The sequence below is a fragment of the Ascidia mentula genome, chromosome 1 (assembly GCF_947561715.1).
Source record: "Ascidia mentula chromosome 1, kaAscMent1.1, whole genome shotgun sequence".
Classification (NCBI taxonomy): Eukaryota; Metazoa; Chordata; class Ascidiacea; order Phlebobranchia; family Ascidiidae; genus Ascidia; species Ascidia mentula.
The window spans coordinates 3,704,646-3,727,709 of record NC_138566.1 but is presented as its reverse complement, the minus strand read 5'-3'; the positions used below and the strand labels follow the sequence as shown (position 1 = coordinate 3,727,709).

The window sequence follows — 23,064 nt, the reverse complement described above, 5'->3', positions numbered from 1 at the left end:
AATGGAAAATGGAGCTTAATGATATTGAAAAAGCAATTGTGGAGAAGCTTGAAGAAATGATGAAGAAATGTTGGCAAGAAACTCCATCTTCACGTCCAACGATGACAGAAATTTGCAATATGCTAAATGAAATTTTTGAACGACACTGCACCCAAGTGATAGTGCAGGAGGCTGCAGGTGTTTCTGAGCAAATACAGGAAATCAAACCTTCACCAGGCAACCTTAACTATACCTTAACACTTCGCCAGCTTTGGGCAAAAACATATGGAGGTAAATTGCTTACATATACTGTTGCGTTTTTTAATGTATATTTTTTAATCATATTCTAAATTGATATGATTTTATTAGGTGCTGCAACATGTAGACATGTACGAAGAGTTTCACTCTCAACACCTGCAGGTATGTAAATATACCACACAATACGCACCAACACATATGTGTCATTACACTAAGCACAGTGTATTATTGTTTGTGTTGTACTAGAACCAACAGCAGAAACTGAAATTCAAGTGATGGCAGATGCACCACAAAGAATCCTCGATGTTCAAACACAACATGATGTGATTGATGTTCAATTTGAACCTTGCTTAACGGGTATAATTTCATCTGCTCTATGCTATATAAAGAAACAAGTGGATTGAATACTGTTAAGTGCCTATACTGTATGAGTTTTACGTAATCAATGAAGTTATTTAACTGGACAAGTATATATACATATATTTAATTTTTTACAAAGTGACTTTTAATTTGCGAAAGACGATTAATATTCTTAACTTTTAGAGATGATTACAAGTGGAGAGAATGGAACTCCAACAGTTGCTGATGAATTATCAACAATGACTTCTGGTGACCAAGTGCAGCATGAAAGAAACTTGTCACATTGTTCACAGCAGGAAACAAGTAAAATACCGTAATTTATTATAGAAGGTTAGCAACCTGTGGCCAAATGTTCGCAATGATAAACAGCAAAAAATATGTATATAATATATACTATAAGCCATTGTGGAGCAGGTACGTAAAAAAGGTCAACATTATTTTGTGCACTGTATCATTTCATAAATGTTTGAGAATGAGGCATTTACATCTGGACAAAATTCGTAAACTGGCATGCTGCTTTCAATAAGTTTCTGACCCCTGGGTTAGTCTGTTCAAACTAAGGCAGAGACAGTACATGCTTGGTTCTATCAACTGTGTTTTGTATTAAAGAAACAGCCGACACTTGCCTAATTAGTGGATCCCATGCACAAGGTAAAGGTTCTGACAAGCAAACAACCTCTGATGTCATGCCACAACAAACACATACTAATCAAAATACAGGTATATATATATATGTATTATGAGGAATCCTAAAACTACTGGAAGTTTCCCGAGAATAATTGGAACCTTTTCAATATATACATTACTTATAAAGCATCTTGTTAATTTAAGATATAACTAAGCTAACATTATTTTAAGAAACTGCCCCAGAATCCATCTTAAGCCATGGAATTCCTGCACTAGGTGAAGACACTGACAATCAAACAAAAACTAAATCCACTCTAGGTATGTAGCTAAAGAGGACGGAATAAGTTTGACACCCTGGTGGGGTAATATTTAAAACTGAAAAAGATTTTGCATGACAAGCCCTGCCTTATGTGCAAAATTCATTTCAAATTAAAAAAATTACAATCTTGGTATTGGTTAAGAGTTTCAAAGTGAACTTGTGTTAGATGTCACTGCAGAACAACGATCACATGACGAGGAAGTAGTGGAAGAATTGCAAGGTATGTTCAATGTGTTCGTAACACAATGTTATACAACTGTGATAGGGTCTTTACTCGAATGGTGTGTATTCAACAAGTCCCTGATGAATATACAAAATACTATTCAAAATCATGGGTTGAATGAATACTCTCAAGATTGGTTTTGTTTGTTCTGGAAATGGGACAATACTTATTATATCAATTGTTTACAATACAGCATTAGCAGTGCATTAAATGGTGAAATTGTTTTTTTAAATGTTAACATCTTTCACAAGCTGTACTTGTTTAAAGTATTCCCAAGAGCTAGTCTTCTGTTCCACATGAAAAAAATGCTGAAAGCACTTCAATGTCATATTTTAAAATGTTTATCTTGATTCTTAAGGTGAGATTCATGAAGCAGCAAGTTCCACATGTGAAGAGGGCGCTAACTTACAATCCCCACCCAGCACCTTAAAACAGCAATCAGATGTTGGACAGAAAACAACTGATCCGCAAGGTAATCTGTGTGTACCTATTTTGAGTTACCTAATACTACTACTGCTATATTTGACCGCAGTCGACACCATCAGACATGGTTGTACCTTGGCCACACAAAACTCCACAATAATTTGCAAGATGTTTCTTTTTTATCCAAATTTGTATATTTAATGTTATGAGATCTGTCCATTTACCAATGTTCTTTATTTGTGCAATTTCCCCCATGAAGTGTCTTACATTCTCTCTGAATAAACAGGCTGCTCCACAGCACCATCTTGTGTATGCAATAAAAAGTTCACTTAGTAAAATGCAGACAGCTTGGCTCCTTGATACCTCATGATTCATTGAATTAACATAAAAGGTGTTTTTCCTATTTTAAGAAATTGCCCAATAATCTGTCTTAGGTAATGAAACTCCTGCACTAAGTGAAGACACTGACAATCAAACAACAACTAAATCCTCATCAAACCAAAAAGTTACTCCACAACAAAGTGGTAAGAATCCATTTCCAGTGTGACAAACTGTTAGCTCATGGGCTAAATCCTTCCAGCCAGCATTATAAAATTGCAACAGCACCAGATATTGATATACATGCCAAAATATGTCCAGTTTCTTTGAGACACAGTGCTGCAAATAATATGTTATGCATGTTTTAATATTCTGTACCATAAAAATATCCTGAAATCACTTCAATGTTTAATTTTGATATGTTTATTTTGATTCCAAAAGGTGAGATTGATAAGACAGCAAGTTCCACATGTGAAGCGGGCGCTAACTTACAATCCTCATCCAGCACCACAGAACAGCAATCAGATGTTGGACAGAAAACATCTGATCTACAAAGTATCCTGTGTATACCTATTTTGAGTTACCTAATACTACTACTGCTATATTTGACCGTAGTCAACACCATCAGACATGGTTGCAACTGAGCCACACAACACTCCACAATAAGTTGCAAGATGTTTTTTGTTCAACCAAATTTGTATATTTAATGTTATGAAATCTGTCCATTTACCAAAGATCTTTATTTATGCATGTACCGACAAGTGTCTTACATTCTCTTCGGATAAAGATGCTGCTCCACAGCACCATCTTGTGAATGCAATCAAAAAAACTTCACTTTGTAAAATGCCGACAGTTTGGCCCCTTGATACCTCATGATTCATTGAATTAACATTAAAGGTGTTTTTCCTATTTTAAGAAATTGCCCAATAATCTGTCTTAGGTAATGAAACTCCTCCACTAAGTGAAGACACTGACAATCAAACAACAACTAAATCCCCATCAAACCAAAAAGTTACTTCACAGCTAAGTGGTAAGAATCCATTTCCAGTGTGACAAACTGTTAGCTCATGGGCTAAATCCTTGCAGCAAGCATTAGAAAATTGCAACAGCACCAGATATTGATATACATGCCAAAATATGTCCAGTTTCTTTGAGACACAGTGCTGCAAATACTATGTTTTACATGTTTTAATATTCTGTACCATAAAAATATCCTGAAAGCACTTCAATGTTTAATTTTGATATGTTTATTTTGATTCCAAAAGGTCAGATTGATAAGACAGCAAGTTCTGCATGTGAAGAGGGCGCTAACTTACAATCCTCACCCAGCACCACAGGACAGCAATCAGATGTTGGACAGAAAACATCTGATCTACAAGGTATCCTGTGTATACCTATTTTGGGTTACCTAATACTACTACTGCTATATTTGACCATAGTCAATACCATCGGACATGGTTGCACCTTGGCCACACAAAACTCCGCAATAAGTTGCAAGATGTTTCCTTTTTATCCAAATTTGTTTACCTAATGTTATGAGATCTGTCCATTTACCAATTTTCTTTTTTTGTGCATGTACCCAAGTGTCTTACATTTTCTCCGGATAAAAATGCTGCTCCACAGCACCATCTTGTGAATGCACTTAGTAAAATGTATTCCTATTCTCAGGAGCTAGTCTTCTGTACCGTTTGAAAAAATAACCTGAAAGCACTTCAATGTCAAATTTCGATATGTTTATTTTAATTCCAAAAGGTAAGATTCATGAAGCATCAAGTTCCACATGTGAAGAGGGCGCTAACTTGCCATTCATGCCAAGCACCTCAAAACAGCAATCAGATGTTGGACAGAAAACAACTGATCCACAAGGTAATATGTGTATACCTATTTTGGGTTACCTAGTACTACTACTGCTATATTTGACCGTAGTCGACACCATGAGACATGGTTGTACCTTGGCCACACAACACTCCACAATAAGTTTTAGCAAAGCATTAAAAAATCGCAACCTCACCAGGTAATGATATGCATGCCAAAATATGTTCAGCTTCTTTGAGACACAGTGCTGCAATAAATATGTTATACATGTTTAAGTATTTTCAGGAGCTAGTCTTCTGTACCAAATGAAAAAATCCTGAAAGCACTTTAATGTCAAATTTGATATGTTTATTTTAATTCCAAAAGGTGAGATTCATGAAGCAGCAAGTTCCGCATGTGAAGAGGGCGCTAACTTACAATCCTCTCCCAGCACCTCAAAACAGCAATCAGATGTTGGACAGAAAACATCTGATCTACCAGGTATCCTGTGTATACCTATTTTGAGTTACCTAATACTACTACTGCTATATTTGACCGTAGTCAATACCATCGGACATGGTTGCACCTGGGCCACACAAAAAGTTTTATTGTTTTTTTGAATATTTTAACATCATTTGAAAGAGTTACGCGCGTAGAATGATTTGCGTTAACATTTAACTGGGCGAATCTCTCTTTCGCAATTTATGACATAATACGCATATGATATTCATAACCGATTATGAATATGTTTTTTTTTCGTAATTTTGGTATCGTTAAAAAGGTCAGCCTATGATCTTAAACGTGTTAAAAAATCATGCTGCTACCTCGTAAGGCGGCCGAGTAACCCGCGTTCAAAGTTTTGTTAACTGGCGATTTTTTTTTGTCAACTAACATCCATCTTGTCTCGAACCAGCCAAAAATGTCACACAATTTCTATGCCAAAGGAGTTGACAGCGTGGAAAAATTATCTAATGCATAAAGTTGTGCTTTTCATCCCCGTCTATTTATATGTGATATGTGGACCTTGTTTAAGTCCCTAAAATTTAACTTTTTTGCAATAGAATCTCAAAGCAATGAAGAGCTTGCGACCACATGTGATGTAACTCGATCATCGAGTGTGAAAACAGAAAATCCAGGGAACGTGCGGAAATCCTTGCAGCTAACAAGTAACCTAATATATTGTCCCATTATTTACTGGCTGTGTATTCACTTAAAAGGAACAACCTTTGAATTATAACGTTAAATAATTGGAAGAAGTTTCAAAGTTTTCTTAATGTCTAATATCGATGATAAGCGGAATTTACGATAGAAAATGTCATAATTTACGTCATAAAAGTTCCGAGACATTGACACTTTGAAATCAGCGGCATAGTACACGCGAAAAGTTTGATGTTAAATGTGGTTTAATTTCGTGATTTTTTCTGTTCCAGAGGAAGACAAAAATCTAAATTCACTTCTTCGACGCTACGTAAATTTCTTGAAAAGGCAAATGTATTCCGAAGCAAATAAAGAAAGAAACAAACTTTTAAAGGAAAACCGAAAAACGGCAGATCAGTTGAAAACTATTGCAGATACAAAAAGAGAAGAGGGAAATTGTTTGAAATCGATATTATTTTATGATCTTTCGTCGGAACTGTACGGCAGGCATCCAAATGGAAGAAAACGAGTCGATGGTGTGATGAGTTGCGTGGAGGGTGGACTGGGACTTGCCAACAAGGATTTGCTGAAAACTGCTGATCCCGTTCAAAACCAAAAAAACAAACGAATAGTTTGTGACTACGTGATTCCACTTATGGAAAAGATGAAACTCCGAATCGAAAATGTAAGAAACGTGCAGAAAGAAGTTGCATGTTTATGTCAAGTGCGATGTTTGCACGGGATTGGTTGGAGTCGCCTTTTAATCGAAGATTATTCGTCGAGAGAAACTATTAAACTTGGACTTCGAAAAATGGGGAAACAGTTTGGATCAAACTCAGCAAAGCATCGAGTGTACGGATATTTGTTACACAACCTTGGTTTTGCTAGCAGGAAAACAAACCGACTGAATGAAAGCATAGATTGTTACAAAAGAGCGATTCAAGCTTACAGGGTTGCAACAGATATAGTTGAAGAGGACAGAAAAGAGGAGATTGAAAGGAGTGAAAAAGGTTTGCGTCGGGCAAAAGCAATGTTACATTAGTTGGCATTTCACAAACTTTCCAATCACTCACATAGCAAATGTATACCGATACGTTTCTACTATTTTTGTTGTGTACTTGTATCGTTTTTTTGTACAGTAAACCCAACAAAAGGGTTTTTTATGTTCTCAGTGTAAATGAAGTGTTTGCAATGTGGCTTGCGCTAACGAAACTACAGAACATTTACAAACTTGTGGCGACCTCATTAGAGGGCCGTAAAGAGTGTTCACCAAAGCGTGCAGTGAGCATTTTTTTCGATTTCTCGCCTTTTAAAACTGCTGTTTGTGCGTGTTTAGAGCTCTATATTAAGGCTTAAATCGCTTCAAACTAAACATTAAAATCTGGAAATACCTTGGCTGCGAAACCTGTAAATCTTATGATCAGACCGCCTGCGCAGTGTAGCGATCCTGCCTTGCTATGCGAAAGCATGGCATTACTTCTGGGTTGCCTGATTACGGTGGTGGAGATCCTCTACGCATGTGAAGGTCGCATGACAAGTTGTGCGCTTGCGCACCCGTGTACCTTGGCCACAGTATACCCCGTGAAACCACTGAGCTCCTGTAGCTCAGTTGGTAGAGCGCTGGGCCTGGTTAGCCCAGGGTCGTGAGTTCAAACCTCACCGGGAGCTTGATTTTTCAGATCTCGCTCCGACTTGTCGGGAAAATGGCTGATACGCCACACACATGGAAGATTAACGGCCAGTGACACGGCTGATTACACGTTACAAACTTAGAAAAAAGGCAAAAAATACAGGGCACAAGTATCTAACCGTAATTGCTTCTTGTGAACCTTAAAGCCGTGTCACTGGCCGTTAATCTTCCATGTGTGTGGCGTTGCGGTTGATTGTTACTTTTTGGGTGCGTATTTTTAATGAAATCATGACGTCGTTACGAAAACTTCGACTTTCGTACCAACCTATTTAAGCCAGGAGTCGATATCACGTTCACCAATATTTGCTGTGTTCGTACAAACATGATTTTGTGATAAAGCACAACTGAGTTACGTTTTGCATCATTGCTTGTTTCAAACCTGCCAAAGGTACGCACCAATCGTCAAGGTTGATGACACAAGTCTTTAAAATAAAGGTTGTCAAAACGATTCCCTTCGCTGGTGTTTGTAATGTTCTGAAATGCCGTCGGTTTTGGTGTCATTGAAAAATACGGGTGTTTCTATTCGTTTAACGCAAAAAGCCACGATGTTTTTTTATGATTTTCAGTAGCTTGTGGCACTGTTTACACTTAATATTAACCTTTGTAAGACCTAGTCAACGCACATTAGTAAGCATTTTCACTGCGCTAAAAATTGCCAATAATACTGACTGAACTTTTGTATTAAATTTGCAAAAAATATCATGATGAAACCAAGTGCTAAGTAAAAATTCAGCTCAAGATATTGCACAAAACATGCATAGGAACAAATAAAATACTCGACACAAGCATTTAACTGCAAAAACTTTAAACGAAAACAAAAGTTTAGCAGTACAGTCCCCTGGCCCAGCATCAATCAATTTAAATGAATAAAATGCTAATCATGGCTATTTTTGCCAGATGATTTGACCAAATTGTTGTGGGTTTTTTATGTGGTATGACTTTGATTGTAAAGAAAATATCTGCGCCCATATGGAGTAAAAATGTCAGTTAACAATTCATACTACTTTTATAAGTGAGCACATATAATGGATACACACTCGTGTCACGAAAAATCACAAACTTTTGTGGGTGTTTAACATTGTCCACCACACTGTCGAATGGGATACCGTTGGCTTGCATCGGTATTTTGATTGTCTTTTCGCTGCCAACGCAGTAGGTCCCAGTAATTACTTCAGCCAAGAACATGCATCTATTCCCTTGTGAATCTTCGCTCGTAAAAGTTTGAGAATACAGGGCAGTCGTGGCAAAGTAAACTCCCTTCCCGTAGAAGGTTGCTGTATAAATAAAAAATGTCACAAAAAATAGGGAAATCCTAGGTAAAATAATGTTAAATTGGTTCTATGTAGCAAATAATAGATGATTGTACAAGTACAAAAACACACTACATAAATCCATACTGAACAGTTGGTTTTGCCTGTTTGTCAGCAAAACATAGGTCCCGACCCGAAGCTGATTAGTATTTTAATTTAAAGCGTAACGTCCTTTTCAAAATTACATTCATGCAAAAATGAAAATTCAGCATTTAATTAATAGTGTAAGGATGATGAAAGTCAACAAACCATTTTTTCCTGCATGACTTCGATCGAAAATATCTTTCCAAATTATTTCACTCGATGCAAAATCTGTTCCATGGAAGAGCTCACGGGTTACAGTTTGTTTTGGCATTTTCTTCTCAATCTTCTTTTTCTGTGCCTGAAACTGCTTCCACTGAGTAATGTTCTGAATCCTGTATAGCTGAAGAAGTCAAAAATTTGATTTTTTACATTCATTGACATGGCTAAGTAGAATAAACGAACAGTGCTTTGGATTTATGCAAGCTTATAGTATCCGCGATTGTAACAACTTGGAATCTTTCAAGGAGCATTTACATACTATTGCCTTTGACAAGTTGACAAGTAATACAAAACCACTACAATAACAGCAATATAACATCACTACAAAATAAACAAAAAAATACCTTCGAATTCTACAATACTTCGAATTCTTGAAAAAAAATCTCTTCTATGTGACATTCCTATAATTTTGTGTGCACACAATAAAATCAGTTCCCGTAAAACTAACTTGATTTAAATGTTAAAATAAATATATAAGAACCTTTTTAATTTTACCGAAACTGCAGTCAAAGGTAAAGTTTTTTGAAATTTCCGAAGAACATTTGTAAATTCTAAAGAATTTGCTGCTACAGGAACTTTCATCACAGTCTCATCTCCCATGTCACACCAACAAGTAGGTCCTAAACATAAACGTGTACTTATTCATTTAGTTATAAAGCATAATGATTACACATAAGATTCACTCACTTTCTGAGACTAATCTTCTTTCAACACTGTAGGTGGAAAGTCCCGATTCCATCTTTGAGAAGTCAACAGCAAGATAGATATTTGGAGTCGTGTCGTTAACAGTAACACCTATTTGACCTTGGTTGTTTTTCTAAAATAAAAAAAACGATAATCTTGCTTCACATTTAATTCAATCTTGTTTTACAAAAAATTTTCCTTACTCTTTCTCTGGAATTTGATTGCAATATCTTAGTCTAGTCACTTTTTTAGTTTGATGGAACTAATGCGTCCAACTAAAATCTATGCAAAAAACTAGATACAATCTTTAGCTCACCTTGTATGAGTTTTCAAGTTCAAAGCTTGCCCGAACAGGAAATTTTCTCAGTTTGTTGTCGGTCGGGTGTAAATACCACCATTCAACGTAATCCGATATCTGTAAAGCTTGCTTGAATTCGCTTATGATTTGATTAACTTTTGAGAATGCCGATGACTCGTTCGTTTTTAAGCCCTGAATCTTCAACTCACTGGGAATCAACGGAATAATTTAGGAACAGACCATTGGTTTAAAAACACTAAAGCAATTGACTCACGTCCTGGAAACTTGTTCGATCAAAATATTTTCGCTTGACATGAGATTCTGCAGTTCCTGTTCTTCGCCGGGTGTGAAATTCTTTATTGCCTCGTCTTTGATGATTTGTGTAAAACTCAGTTCATTGATTGCTTTTTCAAGTTTTGCAATTGCCTGTGTGGCGTGATGGAATATTCCAAGGTGTTTTTTTTATTATTTTACAACAATTCACATACCTTGTCGAGGTTGTGTTTGCTTCGGGAACAGAACTCGACACAAACTGTTGAAGTATCTGTTGGCTTAAAACCTGAGTGTGTTTCAAAGAACCGGAGAGTAAGTATTTGAATGTACAATAGTAAAAGTGTTCATTGATATGTTTTATATAATTTATTACAGATATGTGATTTATTCATGACAAAAGTGCCAATGAAAATGTAAAAAAAGCATATCTAAGAATGAATAACTGGATTTGTAGTGATTTGCCTTCAAATACCTGATCTTGTGAGTTGCTTGAATGACCTCAATGCTTTCGTTGGGATATTGGCCACCTCTCTTTGAAAGTCGTTCAACATGGCGATTTGATAAACGTAGACGGTAATTTCTTTCAAATTATTAGGTTTTCTTTGATCAAACTTGTTGATGGCTGATGCAAGACCCTTTGCCACCTTACCACTTGATAATCCAATAGCACCTGAACAATCAATAATTTGAACCCACAGACATGTAGGAAGTTCACCCATAACATGATTTTTTCCATTACCCATTACAAACCAAAAATAAAATAAGGCACAGATAAAGGTATTTTATGTGTGTTTTTTAATCATGGTAATGGAAATCATTTACACAAACAGTTTATTTAGTTGTTTCTACTGGAATACTGTTGTAATACGGCAGCAAACAGTGCAGTTGAAATAAGGCTGAGCACCCTGCGTAGTATTGCACATAACAACGTTACAAATCTTCAACTTACCAGTGCCTGCAGGAGGAACGGCCAATGATTGAACTCCCAGTCTGTCAGCTTCAACAAAACACTCAAATAGCACTTGCTCCATCTGACTGGTGTCGTTAGGTGTCGCTAGATGCAAGATGTATTTGCACAAATTTCCGCCCGACGTCACCCGCATGTTATTTGTTGAGCTGATAGGATTGTTTGAGCATTCTTGTGCTACGGCTTGTCCTGCTTTAGCAATCAACGCATTGCTTACTTGACCTTTTAAAGCAAGGCAAAAAAATCTCTCATTAGACATTTTTTTTCTGTATTTCACTTGGTATTCAGTCCATTGACATCATGGCCAGCTAAAATCTAAACCCAACCCAAACTCAGTCGATTTGTCTTTTCGACAAGAAATGTTTGTAAAAACCAACTAGATGCCATCAATAACACAAAATAGTATTGTATTCCATGTTTGGTATTATCTTTGACGCCATCCAATCTTTCATCAAATTAATTGTACTTTTGGAAATTTTTCAAACATATAAAGAGCATTATCAATATCAAATAATTTACCGTAGATTTGTTCAGCAAATCACCACGGTAAAATGAATAGTGGTAAATATTACCAATTTCTTTGGTTATAACTAATTAAATTTTAAAAACTAGAATTACACACTGGCAGGAAAATGCAGAATGAAAATAGTGACTGACTTACTCGACAAATTAAACTGCCTGGTTGAATTAACAAGCGCTTCACATGTTGAAGAAGTGATGTCTCCTGGGCGTACAGAGACACTGAGAAAATTAAGGCTCTTGCTTGCAAATTTTGAAATATTCTGCAAGCAAGAAGAATTTTCCTATTCAAAACACAACGTGTTGTAATCCAATTCTTCCCAGTTCAAAAAACAGCACAATGAAACTAGAATCAACTCTCTTCCTATCACCCACCTGGGTAAGACCTTGAAAGTCAGGTACCATGTTTCGCATAAACACGAATACTTCGATCTTTTTGACATTTTTCGGGTTGCTTCCGTTGAATTTGTCAATAGCGGATGACATGCATTTCGCCACTACACCACTGGCCAAACCAATTCCACCTACAATCAAAGAAAAGTAACTTCTTACTTTTGCTTACTTTTGCTCAGTCTCGCATTCAACTGAACAAATTTCATTGCGTGATTCTGTATGTTTAGTTGGATATATTGTTGCCTTCAATGGTAAACTTTTGTAACGCATTTCAAATGCTTGCTATGTGACGATATTAGAACATAAATAATTTTACCTGTACCAACAGGTGGCATCGCTAAACTGTCGACTCCTAATGCATCAGCTTCACAGAAGCATTCATAGAGAAGCTTTTCCAGTTCGTCGGTGTCTGTTGGAGTGTCGATGTGTAAGATATATTTACACAAGTTTCCTCCAGAAGTAACCCGCATATTGGTTGTTGATTTTAAAGGATTGCTATTGCATTCATCTTCAATCGACTTCCCAGCTTTTGCCACCAAAGCTCTCCCTACCTGACCTGAAGCAGTTTCTAGTTAGCATTCGCTGATCATACTCGCTAATAATTTCAAACTACTCATAAAGAGCAAAATCTACATCCAGAACCAATACCAACTCACCAGAAAGATCAAACCGATTGGTAGAGTTGACAATGACGTCACAGGTGGTTGTAGTAATATCTCCTTGCTTCACAAACACCACGACTTTTTTTTCATTTGAAATGCTTAAAGTAGTTTGCGAGACATTCATGGACAAAACATTTTCTGCTGCCTGATAAGCAAGAGTACAATTCATTAAATGTTAATATTAACTTGCTTTCCGTTTTGAAACCTTGCAGCATCAAAATTATATATATAAATAAATATATATATGACTAAATAAGGACAATAATTATCTTCTATATGCCCACAGACACACAAATCTTCAGACTCAAAACTTCTACAAAAACCGGTATCTGCTACATGTTGTATACCTTTCTAACATTCATGTCACTGGGGAATACGGCCAAGTAGATATCATGTAAACTGCTTCCATTGTAGTTTTTTACCACTTCGTCAAAACACCTCACAACCAATTCCGGTGGAAACTGGAAACCACCTGCACCGAGGGCAGGAAACGCCATAGATCGATATCCTGACTTCTCAGCCATGTTTAGGCAATTCGTGATAGTTTTCTTCAAAACTTGTTCGCCGCTGCTGGGGTCGAAGTTATCCAGAACCACGTGATAAACTTCCTGACAGTAGAGTTTGAACCCAGGTGTTTTAATTACGTCACCGACGCTGTGATTCCCTCTGTTTGCTTTTTTACATGCCTCCTGATAATTAGAATGCAAATGTCATGTTGGTTGAGTAAACACTTATATATAAAGTTGACGCTTGAGTGCTTTGGGTAAGGCGGACAAAACTGGATTGTTTGCTGAAGTCACCAAACCGAAAGTAGTGTCAAAATATCCCTAAAATATCTACGTATTTCCTTGATTTAAGACTGTCGGGACATAGCAAATTCATTCCATTATTAACTGAAACCGGGGACCGTTAGCAATTTATTTGTTTACTCTTTACAAAAAAACATCAAAAAAGTGTTGTGAGGTTTATATTTGTGGTCATATTTATGTTCAAGCTATTATTGTGGCATTGTAAAATGAATCAAACATACCGTGATACCGTGACTTATATTATGATAGAACATATCTTTATACCTGTAGTTCACCACCAGCTTGTTTAAGTAGAGCTCGGGATATCACAGAACCTGCACAACTTGATATATTTTGAGCAGATGACGAAGTGACAATGACATCAGCCTAAAAAAAACATACTCTGTATGATATGCGCAAAAGAGCCGTAATAGTCAATGAGAGCTGCAGACAGGTGTACACACTGTTTCGACTGTAAGGTCTCATCAGTGCAGCTGGTGATCGTGGCACATGCCAGCTGATAGACTAGCAGGCACACAGATTTTCACTTTGTGGTACACCGTCGATATGTACCAATCAACATAGACGAACCTACGGCCAAAACAACTGTTTGGGATCTAATAGCGCTGTCGGCTCGGCTTTCACCCAAATCATATTATATGCGCAAAAGAGCCATAATACTTTGTGCGGTTTTAAAACATTTTGCAGTTCATGCGTTTAATTCAGTGTAAGAATTGCACCTGAAACTTTGTAATATCTCCAAACGTAATTTTCAGCGTCGTCGATCTCTTCTCGGTTGATGTGAGCTAAAAAAGAGAGCACGATGTGTTATACCACAAAACTATAGGTTCAGCTGGTGGCAACATACGACGTAACGAAGACATTAGCGTGAATGGCATGACAAAATAACAATGACTGGAGTCTGCTGGAGGATTAAACCAGCAGCAAGTTGGTGTGTGGACGTACCTGGAAACTTGAAAGATATCTTGTATTTTGTACAAGTTTTGGTTGGTTTGGTTGCTTTATTTCCTGGGAGCATGAGCAGGATTTCGCGATTTTTTGCAGTAAGTTAATACCATTTTTGTCCGCGAGATATTTCGCAATTCCGGGAACTTGGATTGACTTCTTTTTTCTGCTCAAATCGCTAATAATATTTCGAATCCAGTAGAACGCTGCCAACGTTGAAAACAACCATGCACTATTACTTTTTCGCAAACGACACAAAATTATATTTACACAAGGAATGACTAACTTAAACTTTAACCAACCAGCCCGACACCATAGGTAACTTGGAAATAGCAATCTATTGATGGATACTAACTCACTACTTTCACGCAAATGGGCCCTGCAATTGTTTGCAAATTGTACAGTTCCTATTACGCCTTGTGTTTGTTCAAACGATAGCGCGAAGCTATGCGATACGTTCGATCAAGGTACAATGAAAAGGGTGGTTGTTCACAGATGACAAAAAATCGTCACTTTATGAATAGACAAACATCAGCTTACCTCTTGAAACATCACGGGTATTTCCTGATATTTCTATTTCGCCATCTTTAAAATCCAACTCTACGTCTTCCAGTCTGTCGTAAGCATCCTTCTCTCGCCTCAAGTAGGTTTTAAGGTAGCGGATGACTACGGGACTTTCCCGGATGGATTTTGTATCGATTTCATCGTCAGTAGAAAAAGGAAATTCATCTCCGGATGAAGAATCACTCATGGTTTGCACGAAAAATTGGGCTAACGTTTCTGGTAAAAGCAAATCATTAAAATTAAGATTAGGCATATATTTTATTATGCTGGAATACTGAAATTGTGCCTGTATTCGGAGAACAGAGTGTGAATTACGGAGTCAGAATGACAACCTTTCCTCGTAGACGAGAAGCGATGATTTATCTAAATTTCATTTTTTGCCTGACTTGTCCGTCTAAAATCTCAATTTGGCTAACAGTCAGTGTATAATATTAAATAAGCACGATTAAGTGAGATCTCGCAACAAGGTAAGCTAAGAAATTAACACGGTATGGCAACTTGGCTATATGCTCACAATTACAGCCAAACTGAATTAGCCTAAAAGCAGAACTGACAACGTGCAGAGATACTGTTACGACAATAGTCAAACATTAGCCGTTTACCTATGAACTGCTGGCACGACTGACACTAAATATTTACACAATATAGTTCTGCATACCTTTTTATTTGTTCTTCCACCGTTGCAATGTATTTATCGTGTATACTCATTTCAGGTTTGCCCATGAGCTGTGGTTGGTTCGACACGTTTACTAAATGATGCTGACAAGACGGTTGTGGCAAGTGGTGCCTTCTCACCACTAGTATGCTAGATTTAATTTTCCTGTCAAAAAGTATGTATTTGTGGATTTTCTACTTGCAGTGTCAGAAGATTTTCTGATAGCGCATAAACCAGTTCATCAAATTCGGAAACAATGTGCCGCTTACTTGCTAAACACACCGACCAACCTTTCAGCTCAGCGTTCACAAAACTTTTTTCCTATCTTCCAATGCACGCGAATCGTGTCCACACGCACTGTTTGCTTTTTGATAACTTATTTGCACTAACAATCTGTAAAAGTGGAAACTATACTCAACGGCTGTCGGTTTTATTAACAAAGCTTGGTGAATATTGGAACAAAACAAAACTCTTGTTGAAGCAAAGCACATGGAATATCTTCTGCACAGGTACAAGAAAAGCGCAACGCTTCGTTTACTCTTTTGTTGTAACGCTGAATGGGACAACATGTATGCGGATATACATCCTAAAAGCGTTGGCAGATCCTGCATAAATTATAAATTTTGATGACTTCACAAACATGTTTCTTTGCAAGACAAATTGACAGCAGTTAACGTAAATTCATAAAAGCACGAAGACCATGCGAAATTAAATCTGTGCCATTTTCGTTTACTTCAATGCAAAAAGCAAATCACAAGGGAGTTGCACAAAACACGTCGCTGTAAGTCAACAAATAGGTCGGATAAACGCTCGCGTCACGGAATACGACAAATACACTGGGATTTTTTAGATCGTTAACAGCGCTATCATATGGCGACCCGTCCTCTTGCATTGGAGCAGCTTGGATTGAAGAATTTCCTTCGCAGAAATTCCCGGTCACAACATCAGCCAGAAACATGTGTCTGTGGCCATCTTCATTTTTCATGGTGTAACTGGTTGAGTACTTTGCGGTGGTAGAAAAATACACACCTTTTCCGAATACTGTCCCTGTGAAAAATACAACAACAACATGGAAAAATCGGCGCGTTCTGATGGTTGTTTGTGGAAAAACGACAACGTTTGAACGTTTGCACAATAGTGTTCAAAAAGCAACTGTCTGTTAGCTCCTAACGATTAATATGGTTCTTTTGCATTTATGTCTTTGTGTTGCTTGTATAAAGAAATTGTGGTTCGAAGTTATTTGAACTAAGATAACTTTTGTTTGTTTGATCCCTGACGAATTCATAACCGAAAAGCAATCTGTCGCCAAATCTGGTTTTCTCTTATTTCTGCCTGTCAAAAGGCGGCGACAGAAGTAATATGTGCGATTTGTCCGAATAAGATGTTTGTGAATAATATTTTAGACAAAAACCGTAGTTAGGATTTAAGATAATTCTTGAAACAAATACAGATCGAGGAAAACCGAGCCAAACGAGCTGAATCCAAACATTGCATTTCCATACATCTTCAAAATAAAGCACGCATATTTAAATATAAACTGACCGTTCCTTCCAGCGTGACTCCTGTCGAATCCATCTTTAAGGATTTTGTCGCATGCGCCTTCATGAGTCCCATGAAAAAGCACTCGTGAAATTTGTTGTTTCGGAAACTTAGCCTGAACCTTTTGTTTCTGAGCTTGATATTGATTCCACAGCGTTTGATTCTGTATTCGTTGCAACTAAAGCAAAGTTTATTTAAAATTTTTTGTTATTTGCGGATAAACTATTTGTTTGCCAATGAGCTCATGAAACGGCTATAATGAGCATATGTTCTCAGCGGTAGGAAAATTAAACACATACAAAAAAAACTTACTTTGATTGGTATGAGGTTCAGGGTTTTCGTAAATTTGTCAAGAATATTTTGATATTCAAACGAATTTTCAGACACCAAGAATTTAATTAAAGTTTCTCCTTGCATATCAATCCAAGTCAAAGGAAGTTTATCTGAAAAGTTTGTTCATTTAATTTGAGATATTTATTGTTATATTTAAGAGATTTTTTTGTTACTGCCAACTCTTTTACATATCGAAATATGTATTGGGCGAGAACTGTAATTGATGAAGTTGTATGATGTGTAAGGCGAATTCCCCATAAATTTGTGTCACATTAAAACAAAATATAGCAAAAAGGTTTGATTTGCTACATTCCACTTACATATCGGTTTTTCTGTTCGGCTTAATTTGTATAAGGTGCTATTTGCCGAGGCCTCCATTGTTGAAAAGTCAATTACAAGTTGAATGCGCCTTCCACGTATTTGCGTCAATACGCTTGCTTTTCCGTTTTCATCTTTCTGCAAAACAATTCGCTGTCGGTTTAGGCAAAGAGTATTTTACCAGCTTTCATATTTTACTACGTTTATGTTTACTTACTACTCGTAACGGATATCACACTGTTTTCAGTGAGACTGTCGTCGCCAAGGATTATTAATTTACAAGAATGTTTATTGTAAAATCTAAAAAAATTTTTTGCAAGAAGAACAATTCTTCTAAACAATTTTCATCCCGAAAGTCACTTCCTCACGTCACTTATAATAAGCGCTTCATAAATTACCTTGTAAAACATTTCGAGTTCACAGTTGGCGATGATGGAAAAACTCTGTGTTTCATCAGTTTTGGGTTCAGTGAGCTTCCACGTTACGGTTTCTGATAATTTTAGAGCTTCCTTAAAGCGATTAACAGCATCAACCGTTTTGGTGTAGGCATCCACAAACTCCCCGGGTTTACCTTTCACTATCACCTCACTATAATATTTGCAAATTTTTCGGTGAGAAATGGTGTAGATTCGCCGGCATAGAACTATTTAACCAACGCGCACATTGAACAATGCAAAGACGGATAGTTTTCAGACTGTTCTAATCTCTCCTATTGCATGATAAGTATGGAGGACTTATTCAAAATAGTTTTGCCCAAAACCATACTGATTTGGAAACAAGCAAAGTATTTTTAAATATTTAGCCTATAAAAATGCTTGCATTTGCTAAGTAAACTAGTTAGTAATCTTACAAATGCCTGTAAAACTAATGGACATTAAATATTCCTGATTAGGACAATGGCTGATTTCGATTATTTTTACCTGTTTGATATCTTTTTAACGGTGACGCTTGTGTTTTTGTTTATTTCCAGAAGTTCAGGTTCTTCCTCTAGTCTCAAATACTTTATTGCCTTGTCGCTGACTGTTTTCGAAACGTATTTTTCGTCATCAGTCTCTTGTTTCTAGAGATAAATATGGGTGCCTGAATTCATGAGTGTACGTAACCTTGCATGCATAATAAAATGAATTTAAAAAATATATATGTAGAACCGATGCCAACTTGATTCGTCAATGTTCCAGTAACGTCAGGTTTGCTGTTGCCTTCATCTTTTATTGCAGTGGCTGTTGTAGATTTAAAGCCAACTGTGTTCATCCTAGCAGTTGCTTCATTTGTGGTTTTCGACTTCTGGCCTTTTAAATTGATTTTGGCGTATATGGAATCCGTTTCCTTCTTGCTGTTTTCTTCATTCGTTTCAAAAGCAATAGTACCCCAAATAGAATCGGCTTCTCCTGCAAATTTTGATTCGCCGTATATTGGGTTTGTGTTTGCATCAGCTGCTCTTTCATATGCCTTCGTCACTTTATCTGTACCGTCAATAGTTTTATTTCTACAGTTTTATAATCAAATTTGGTAGGTGTTGACTTACTGTTGCTCCGAAATGGGTTTACAAATGCTGGTATATTGGGAACGATATCGGGTTTGAATTTGGATAAGCCGAACATCTTTGATGCAGTTGGTGCAGAAATACCATCGGTAGCTTGAAACATACAAGTCTTTTTCTATGGTCTACAAAACTTTGCCTCACTTTGCCTCTGATTTATTCACCAACCTGATTCTGTTGTACAGTCATGCACTATGTCGCCAAACAGTTCCATTTGATAAAGATGTAACATTTTTGTTTGAGGCACCAAAACTTCAAGGGTTTCCAAACCCTTTGATGTGGTTTTGTTAAATTTTTCAATTGCCACAGCAAGACATTTTGCTGCTTGTGCATCTGACAAACTTGTTTTATCTGAAACCAACCTTTCTGGTGATTTTGTAACGTGTGTTAGCTACCACTGTAACGTTGTGTAGCCAAATAAGGTTTCCAAACAAGGACTTTTTAACATTCAAAATCTGTGGATACCTGTATCAATTTGGGGAAGTGCCAATACGCGTGCCCCACGTTTGTCAGCTTCAATCATGCATTCTAAAAGTAGATTTTCCAATACAAAATCTTCGCTGGGTGTCTGTAGGTGCAACATATATTGGCACAAATTTCCACCTGTCGTCACTATGATGTTTGTAAAACTGATCGAATTTTTGTACTCTACGACAACTTTTTTGCGGGAAAGTAGTAAGCCTTTGTTGATTTGTCCTTGAAAGAGAATATGAAACGTATTTTACTCAAAAATATTACATAAAAGTAAAATTGTAGCCGATACGGGAGTTTATATATATTGGCAAAACACCATTAATTTACTACTGTTTTTAAATATTTCCAAATACAACCTACTTGAGAAAACTACTTGATCAGGCGTTTTCATTACTGCGCAGTTCACAATCGCATCGCAAGATGTCAAAGGTATAGCGCTCTGCTTTACTAAAATGCAGAGTTTATTTCTTGTTTTCTGTTTGGGCATCAGCGGTTCTTGGAGCAAGCAGTTCTGGAAATTAAGCGTTAACATTTTTAACTTGTAAATATTTTGTAGTCATTGAACCAAATTTACTTTTTAAGCTTGTTAGTTTAACTCCACATCTACCGTGGTTTTTGATGTGCTGGTTTAGCGAAAGTTTATTTTAACGAAATTGAAAAATTATTCTATGGTTCCCTATTAAAACCTATTTGCGTTTTTGACCCATAATAATGCTTAAAATCAACACCTGACGCAAAGCTGTAGGGGAAGCTTCGTCTTTAGTATTTGTCGATGATGACGGCGAGTCTAACGTGAGGTTGGTTTCAATAAAAAATACTGTTTAAAACATGTTATTGGTATTAGTATCGAGAGGAGAATTAATCTTTCGCAACACAATTACCTTCATTAAGTTCATCAGCAGAAAACAGAAACTCCCGAATCATCTGAAACAAAACCGAATATGTTGTTTCGATTTTTTTAGATAAACCTTCTCCGTAATACAAATCAAATAAATATAGGTGTGTTTTTGCATTTGCCATTTACAGGCCAAAACTTGTAGCATTTTACCTCAAACACATAAAACCGCATAGGAGCAATCAATTTTGCTGCCATTATTTTGATTGTGAAAAGAAGTTCGGATAATGACAACAGCATCAAAATACAACCTAAATGTCTGTTTTCTCAAATCACACACATTAAAAAGTAATTTCCAATTTCTTATAAAATGAAATCAAGTCCAGTTCAAAAAAATTTTACACCAAACTTGTAAAATGGAGTCGTCGCCGGGATACGTCACAAGTTCGATTTGAAGTAAATTTCCCCCGTGAAAACTTTTCATTGCGTCGACAAAGTTTCGAAGCACAATCTCCAGAGGGTACCCAAACCCCCCGGTTCCCAGCAAAGGAAAACCGATCGATGAATAACCTGCACTTTCCGCCATACACAGGCACATAGTAATGGCACTTTTCAACGTCACGTCGTCCGCGCCACGGGTATAGTGGTCTAGTATCACGTGATAAACTTCTTGGCAGTCAAGGTTGAATCCGCCGGTCGCAACCACGTCTCCTGACTGGAGTTCTGGTCGGTAGGCAGTTTGACAAGCTTTCTAAAAAAGACAAATGTATGCATACAGGTAAATGCGTAAAAACATTTAAGTTATATCGTGCTTGCTCTTTATTCGTAAATCAAATGACCAGCACGTGGCGTGACGAGTGAGAGTCGTAAGAAAAAGATAGCAAGTGCTGAAATTAACAAAACTCGCGACACTATAACAGCATAATATGTGTCTACAAAATACTGGTAAATGTTATTCACCACATACAGTTTACCCCAATAAGCTTTCATACAAACAGGTTGGGCTTAAAAATGGCATGTAATTATCTTTTATGCTTGTTATTACAATTTTACTTACTGTACTGCAACATACAAAGCCACCACGTATTAGCTATACCACGTGCAGTAAAGTTAAAAAACCAAAAAGCAACAACTACTATGTAACAATTAAACAGTCAAAAGAGAAAAGCCTCAAACTTTGAGATTTCGTTGTTGTATGCCGATGTAAAGCAATTAATGATATATGAGGATAATTTTTGCAGCGGGTTATATTGGTAGAAACTTATAGTACATAGCCTAAAAGTAATGTATACTACTCCACGTTTCAAAAGTTTTGTTGTGATCTACCTGAAACTCGGTTCCAGCTCGTCTTAACAAAGCTTTGGATACTCCAGAACCTTGGCAAGTGGCAAGGTTTCCATTCGAGGTTGACGTGACAACTACATTTACCTGAAAGCAGGATATTTCTATGGTAAAATATTAATCTTTTGAACTGATTGACCAACTGAGAGGCATGCGTGCACAACGAAGGTAAGAATGTAATGTTACTAAATGCCAAAGCATTACTTTATAGAAGCAGATATCGCCAGAAGATATTCTGATTCTTTTCTTAGTTTGGAAGTTACCACTTTCTTCTCCGATCTGCAAATAAGTTACAAACTTAATGTGAAAAAAACTCATAGAACGTAAAACTTACCTCGCAATAAATCCTGTTGCGACTTATCATTTTCTTTGTCTGTTGAAAACTGCTTGCTGCGGTATTTCTGGAGGATGTCGCTTTGGCAAAAGAATTTCCAATGCCGAGCTCGAAACAGGCTACAGAAACACAACCCAACCCAACAAAAACTTTTTACCGAAATGTTTGGTCAACTACAAATTACCATAACCCTGAAGAAGTCTCGCCGGATGGCAGAACGAAACGTTGGTTTCAAATAAACACTTTAGAAACTAAGTGCCAGAAGAGCAATTCCGATTAATTACAAATTACCAACTTACCCGTATCCATGTCTGGTGCAATACGTAAGTAATGTTTATGACCAAGATAATCCGTGCTGATGTGGGTACGAATGAGAAGGTTCACATCTGAATCGTAATAATCAGTCGTTTCTTGGTACACTGTCATTACAGTCTGAACACATACCTGAATCACACGTCACAGTAATAACTGCTAGTCTTGGAATTTGCTGTCCATCATAATCCGTGGCAATTTGAATTGACCAACACCTTTGAACTTCATTAATTCTTTGTTCAACGTACTGGAGATCCATGCCTTCCGGTATGTCACAAACATAAAGCGTAACCCCATCTTTGTATTCCATGTAGTCGACTATTTGACCATTAGTTGAATTTTAACTTTATTTTTAAAAAATACATAAAAGTAGTTATCATTTTGTATTCCAAAATAAGTAGCTCTTTATAGGGTGGATAACGATTTAAACCCACGTGGCATGGTCATCTCGTGTTACGACTACAACAGACATTAAACTATATGTTAAAAACCACATTTTTGTAGAGAATTCGGCTTTATCAAAATTAT

At 36.9% G+C, this 23,064-nt stretch overlaps 3 protein-coding genes across 3 annotated transcripts; 1 reads left to right on the top strand and 2 right to left on the bottom strand.

The window, feature by feature from the left end:
* Positions 1-8: 8 nt before the first annotated feature.
* On the top strand, positions 9-6,480 carry LOC145889957 (uncharacterized). The gene is made up of 16 exons (XM_082981037.1): positions 9-270; positions 349-399; positions 484-594; positions 781-900; positions 1,207-1,317; positions 1,456-1,542; positions 1,710-1,763; positions 2,125-2,238; positions 2,624-2,713; positions 2,949-3,086; positions 3,448-3,537; positions 3,773-3,886; positions 4,260-4,373; positions 4,689-4,802; positions 5,363-5,467; positions 5,732-6,480. The coding sequence occupies exons 1-16, from the start codon at positions 9-11 to the stop codon at positions 6,478-6,480; spliced, it is 2,424 nt and encodes an 807-aa protein (XP_082837163.1).
* Positions 6,481-8,115: 1,635 nt separating this feature from the next.
* Positions 8,116-15,042, bottom strand: LOC145889853 (protein mono-ADP-ribosyltransferase PARP14-like). The gene is made up of 17 exons (XM_082980935.1): positions 14,832-15,042; positions 14,073-14,131; positions 13,611-13,712; positions 12,885-13,226; positions 12,532-12,682; positions 12,192-12,431; positions 11,858-12,006; positions 11,625-11,766; positions 10,946-11,185; positions 10,469-10,666; positions 10,212-10,282; positions 9,998-10,149; positions 9,742-9,931; positions 9,429-9,558; positions 9,237-9,361; positions 8,688-8,862; positions 8,116-8,402 (listed from the first exon to the last, which is right to left on the bottom strand). Exons 1-17 carry the CDS (start codon positions 15,040-15,042, stop codon positions 8,116-8,118), a joined length of 2,964 nt encoding a protein of 987 aa, XP_082837061.1.
* Positions 15,043-16,261: 1,219 nt separating this feature from the next.
* Positions 16,262-22,846, bottom strand: LOC145889759 (protein mono-ADP-ribosyltransferase PARP14-like). The gene is made up of 18 exons (XM_082980826.1): positions 22,669-22,846; positions 22,524-22,610; positions 22,225-22,343; positions 22,095-22,169; positions 21,876-21,977; positions 20,959-21,300; positions 20,596-20,638; positions 20,443-20,531; positions 20,075-20,225; positions 19,409-19,591; positions 19,226-19,336; positions 18,859-19,163; positions 18,621-18,760; positions 18,099-18,288; positions 17,703-17,838; positions 17,362-17,492; positions 17,053-17,227; positions 16,262-16,557 (listed from the first exon to the last, which is right to left on the bottom strand). The coding sequence occupies exons 1-18, from the start codon at positions 22,844-22,846 to the stop codon at positions 16,262-16,264; spliced, it is 2,853 nt and encodes a 950-aa protein (XP_082836952.1).
* Positions 22,847-23,064: the final 218 nt, after the last annotated feature.

What these genes read in the sequence shown, in the direction of transcription:
- LOC145889957 (XM_082981037.1), top strand. Translation starts at nt 9, where the DNA reads ATGGAGCTTAATGATATTGAAAAAGCAATTGTGGAGAAGCTTGAAGAA. An exon ending in TTCACTCTCAACACCTGCAG is followed by an intron (nt 400 to 483) that starts GTATGTAAATAT and finishes GTGTTGTACTAG; the next exon opens with AACCAACAGCAGAAACTGAA. An exon ending in TTGTTCACAGCAGGAAACAA is followed by an intron (nt 901 to 1,206) that starts GTAAAATACCGT and finishes TTTGTATTAAAG; the next exon opens with AAACAGCCGACACTTGCCTA.
- LOC145889853 (XM_082980935.1), bottom strand. Translation starts at nt 15,042, where the DNA reads ATGAGTGATTCTTCATCCGGAGATGAATTTCCTTTTTCTACTGACGAT. An exon ending in GTGACATGAATGTTAGAAAG is followed by an intron (nt 12,683 to 12,884) that starts GTATACAACATG and finishes CTTGCTTATCAG; the next exon opens with GCAGCAGAAAATGTTTTGTC. An exon ending in CAAGCAACTCACAAGATCAG is followed by an intron (nt 10,283 to 10,468) that starts GTATTTGAAGGC and finishes AAACACACTCAG; the next exon opens with GTTTTAAGCCAACAGATACT.
- LOC145889759 (XM_082980826.1), bottom strand. Translation starts at nt 22,846, where the DNA reads ATGGAATACAAAGATGGGGTTACGCTTTATGTTTGTGACATACCGGAA. An exon ending in TGATCAAGTAGTTTTCTCAA is followed by an intron (nt 19,592 to 20,074) that starts GTAGGTTGTATT and finishes GGTTGGTTTCAG; the next exon opens with ATAAAACAAGTTTGTCAGAT. An exon ending in CTGGAACATTGACGAATCAA is followed by an intron (nt 18,761 to 18,858) that starts GTTGGCATCGGT and finishes ATTTATCTCTAG; the next exon opens with AAACAAGAGACTGATGACGA.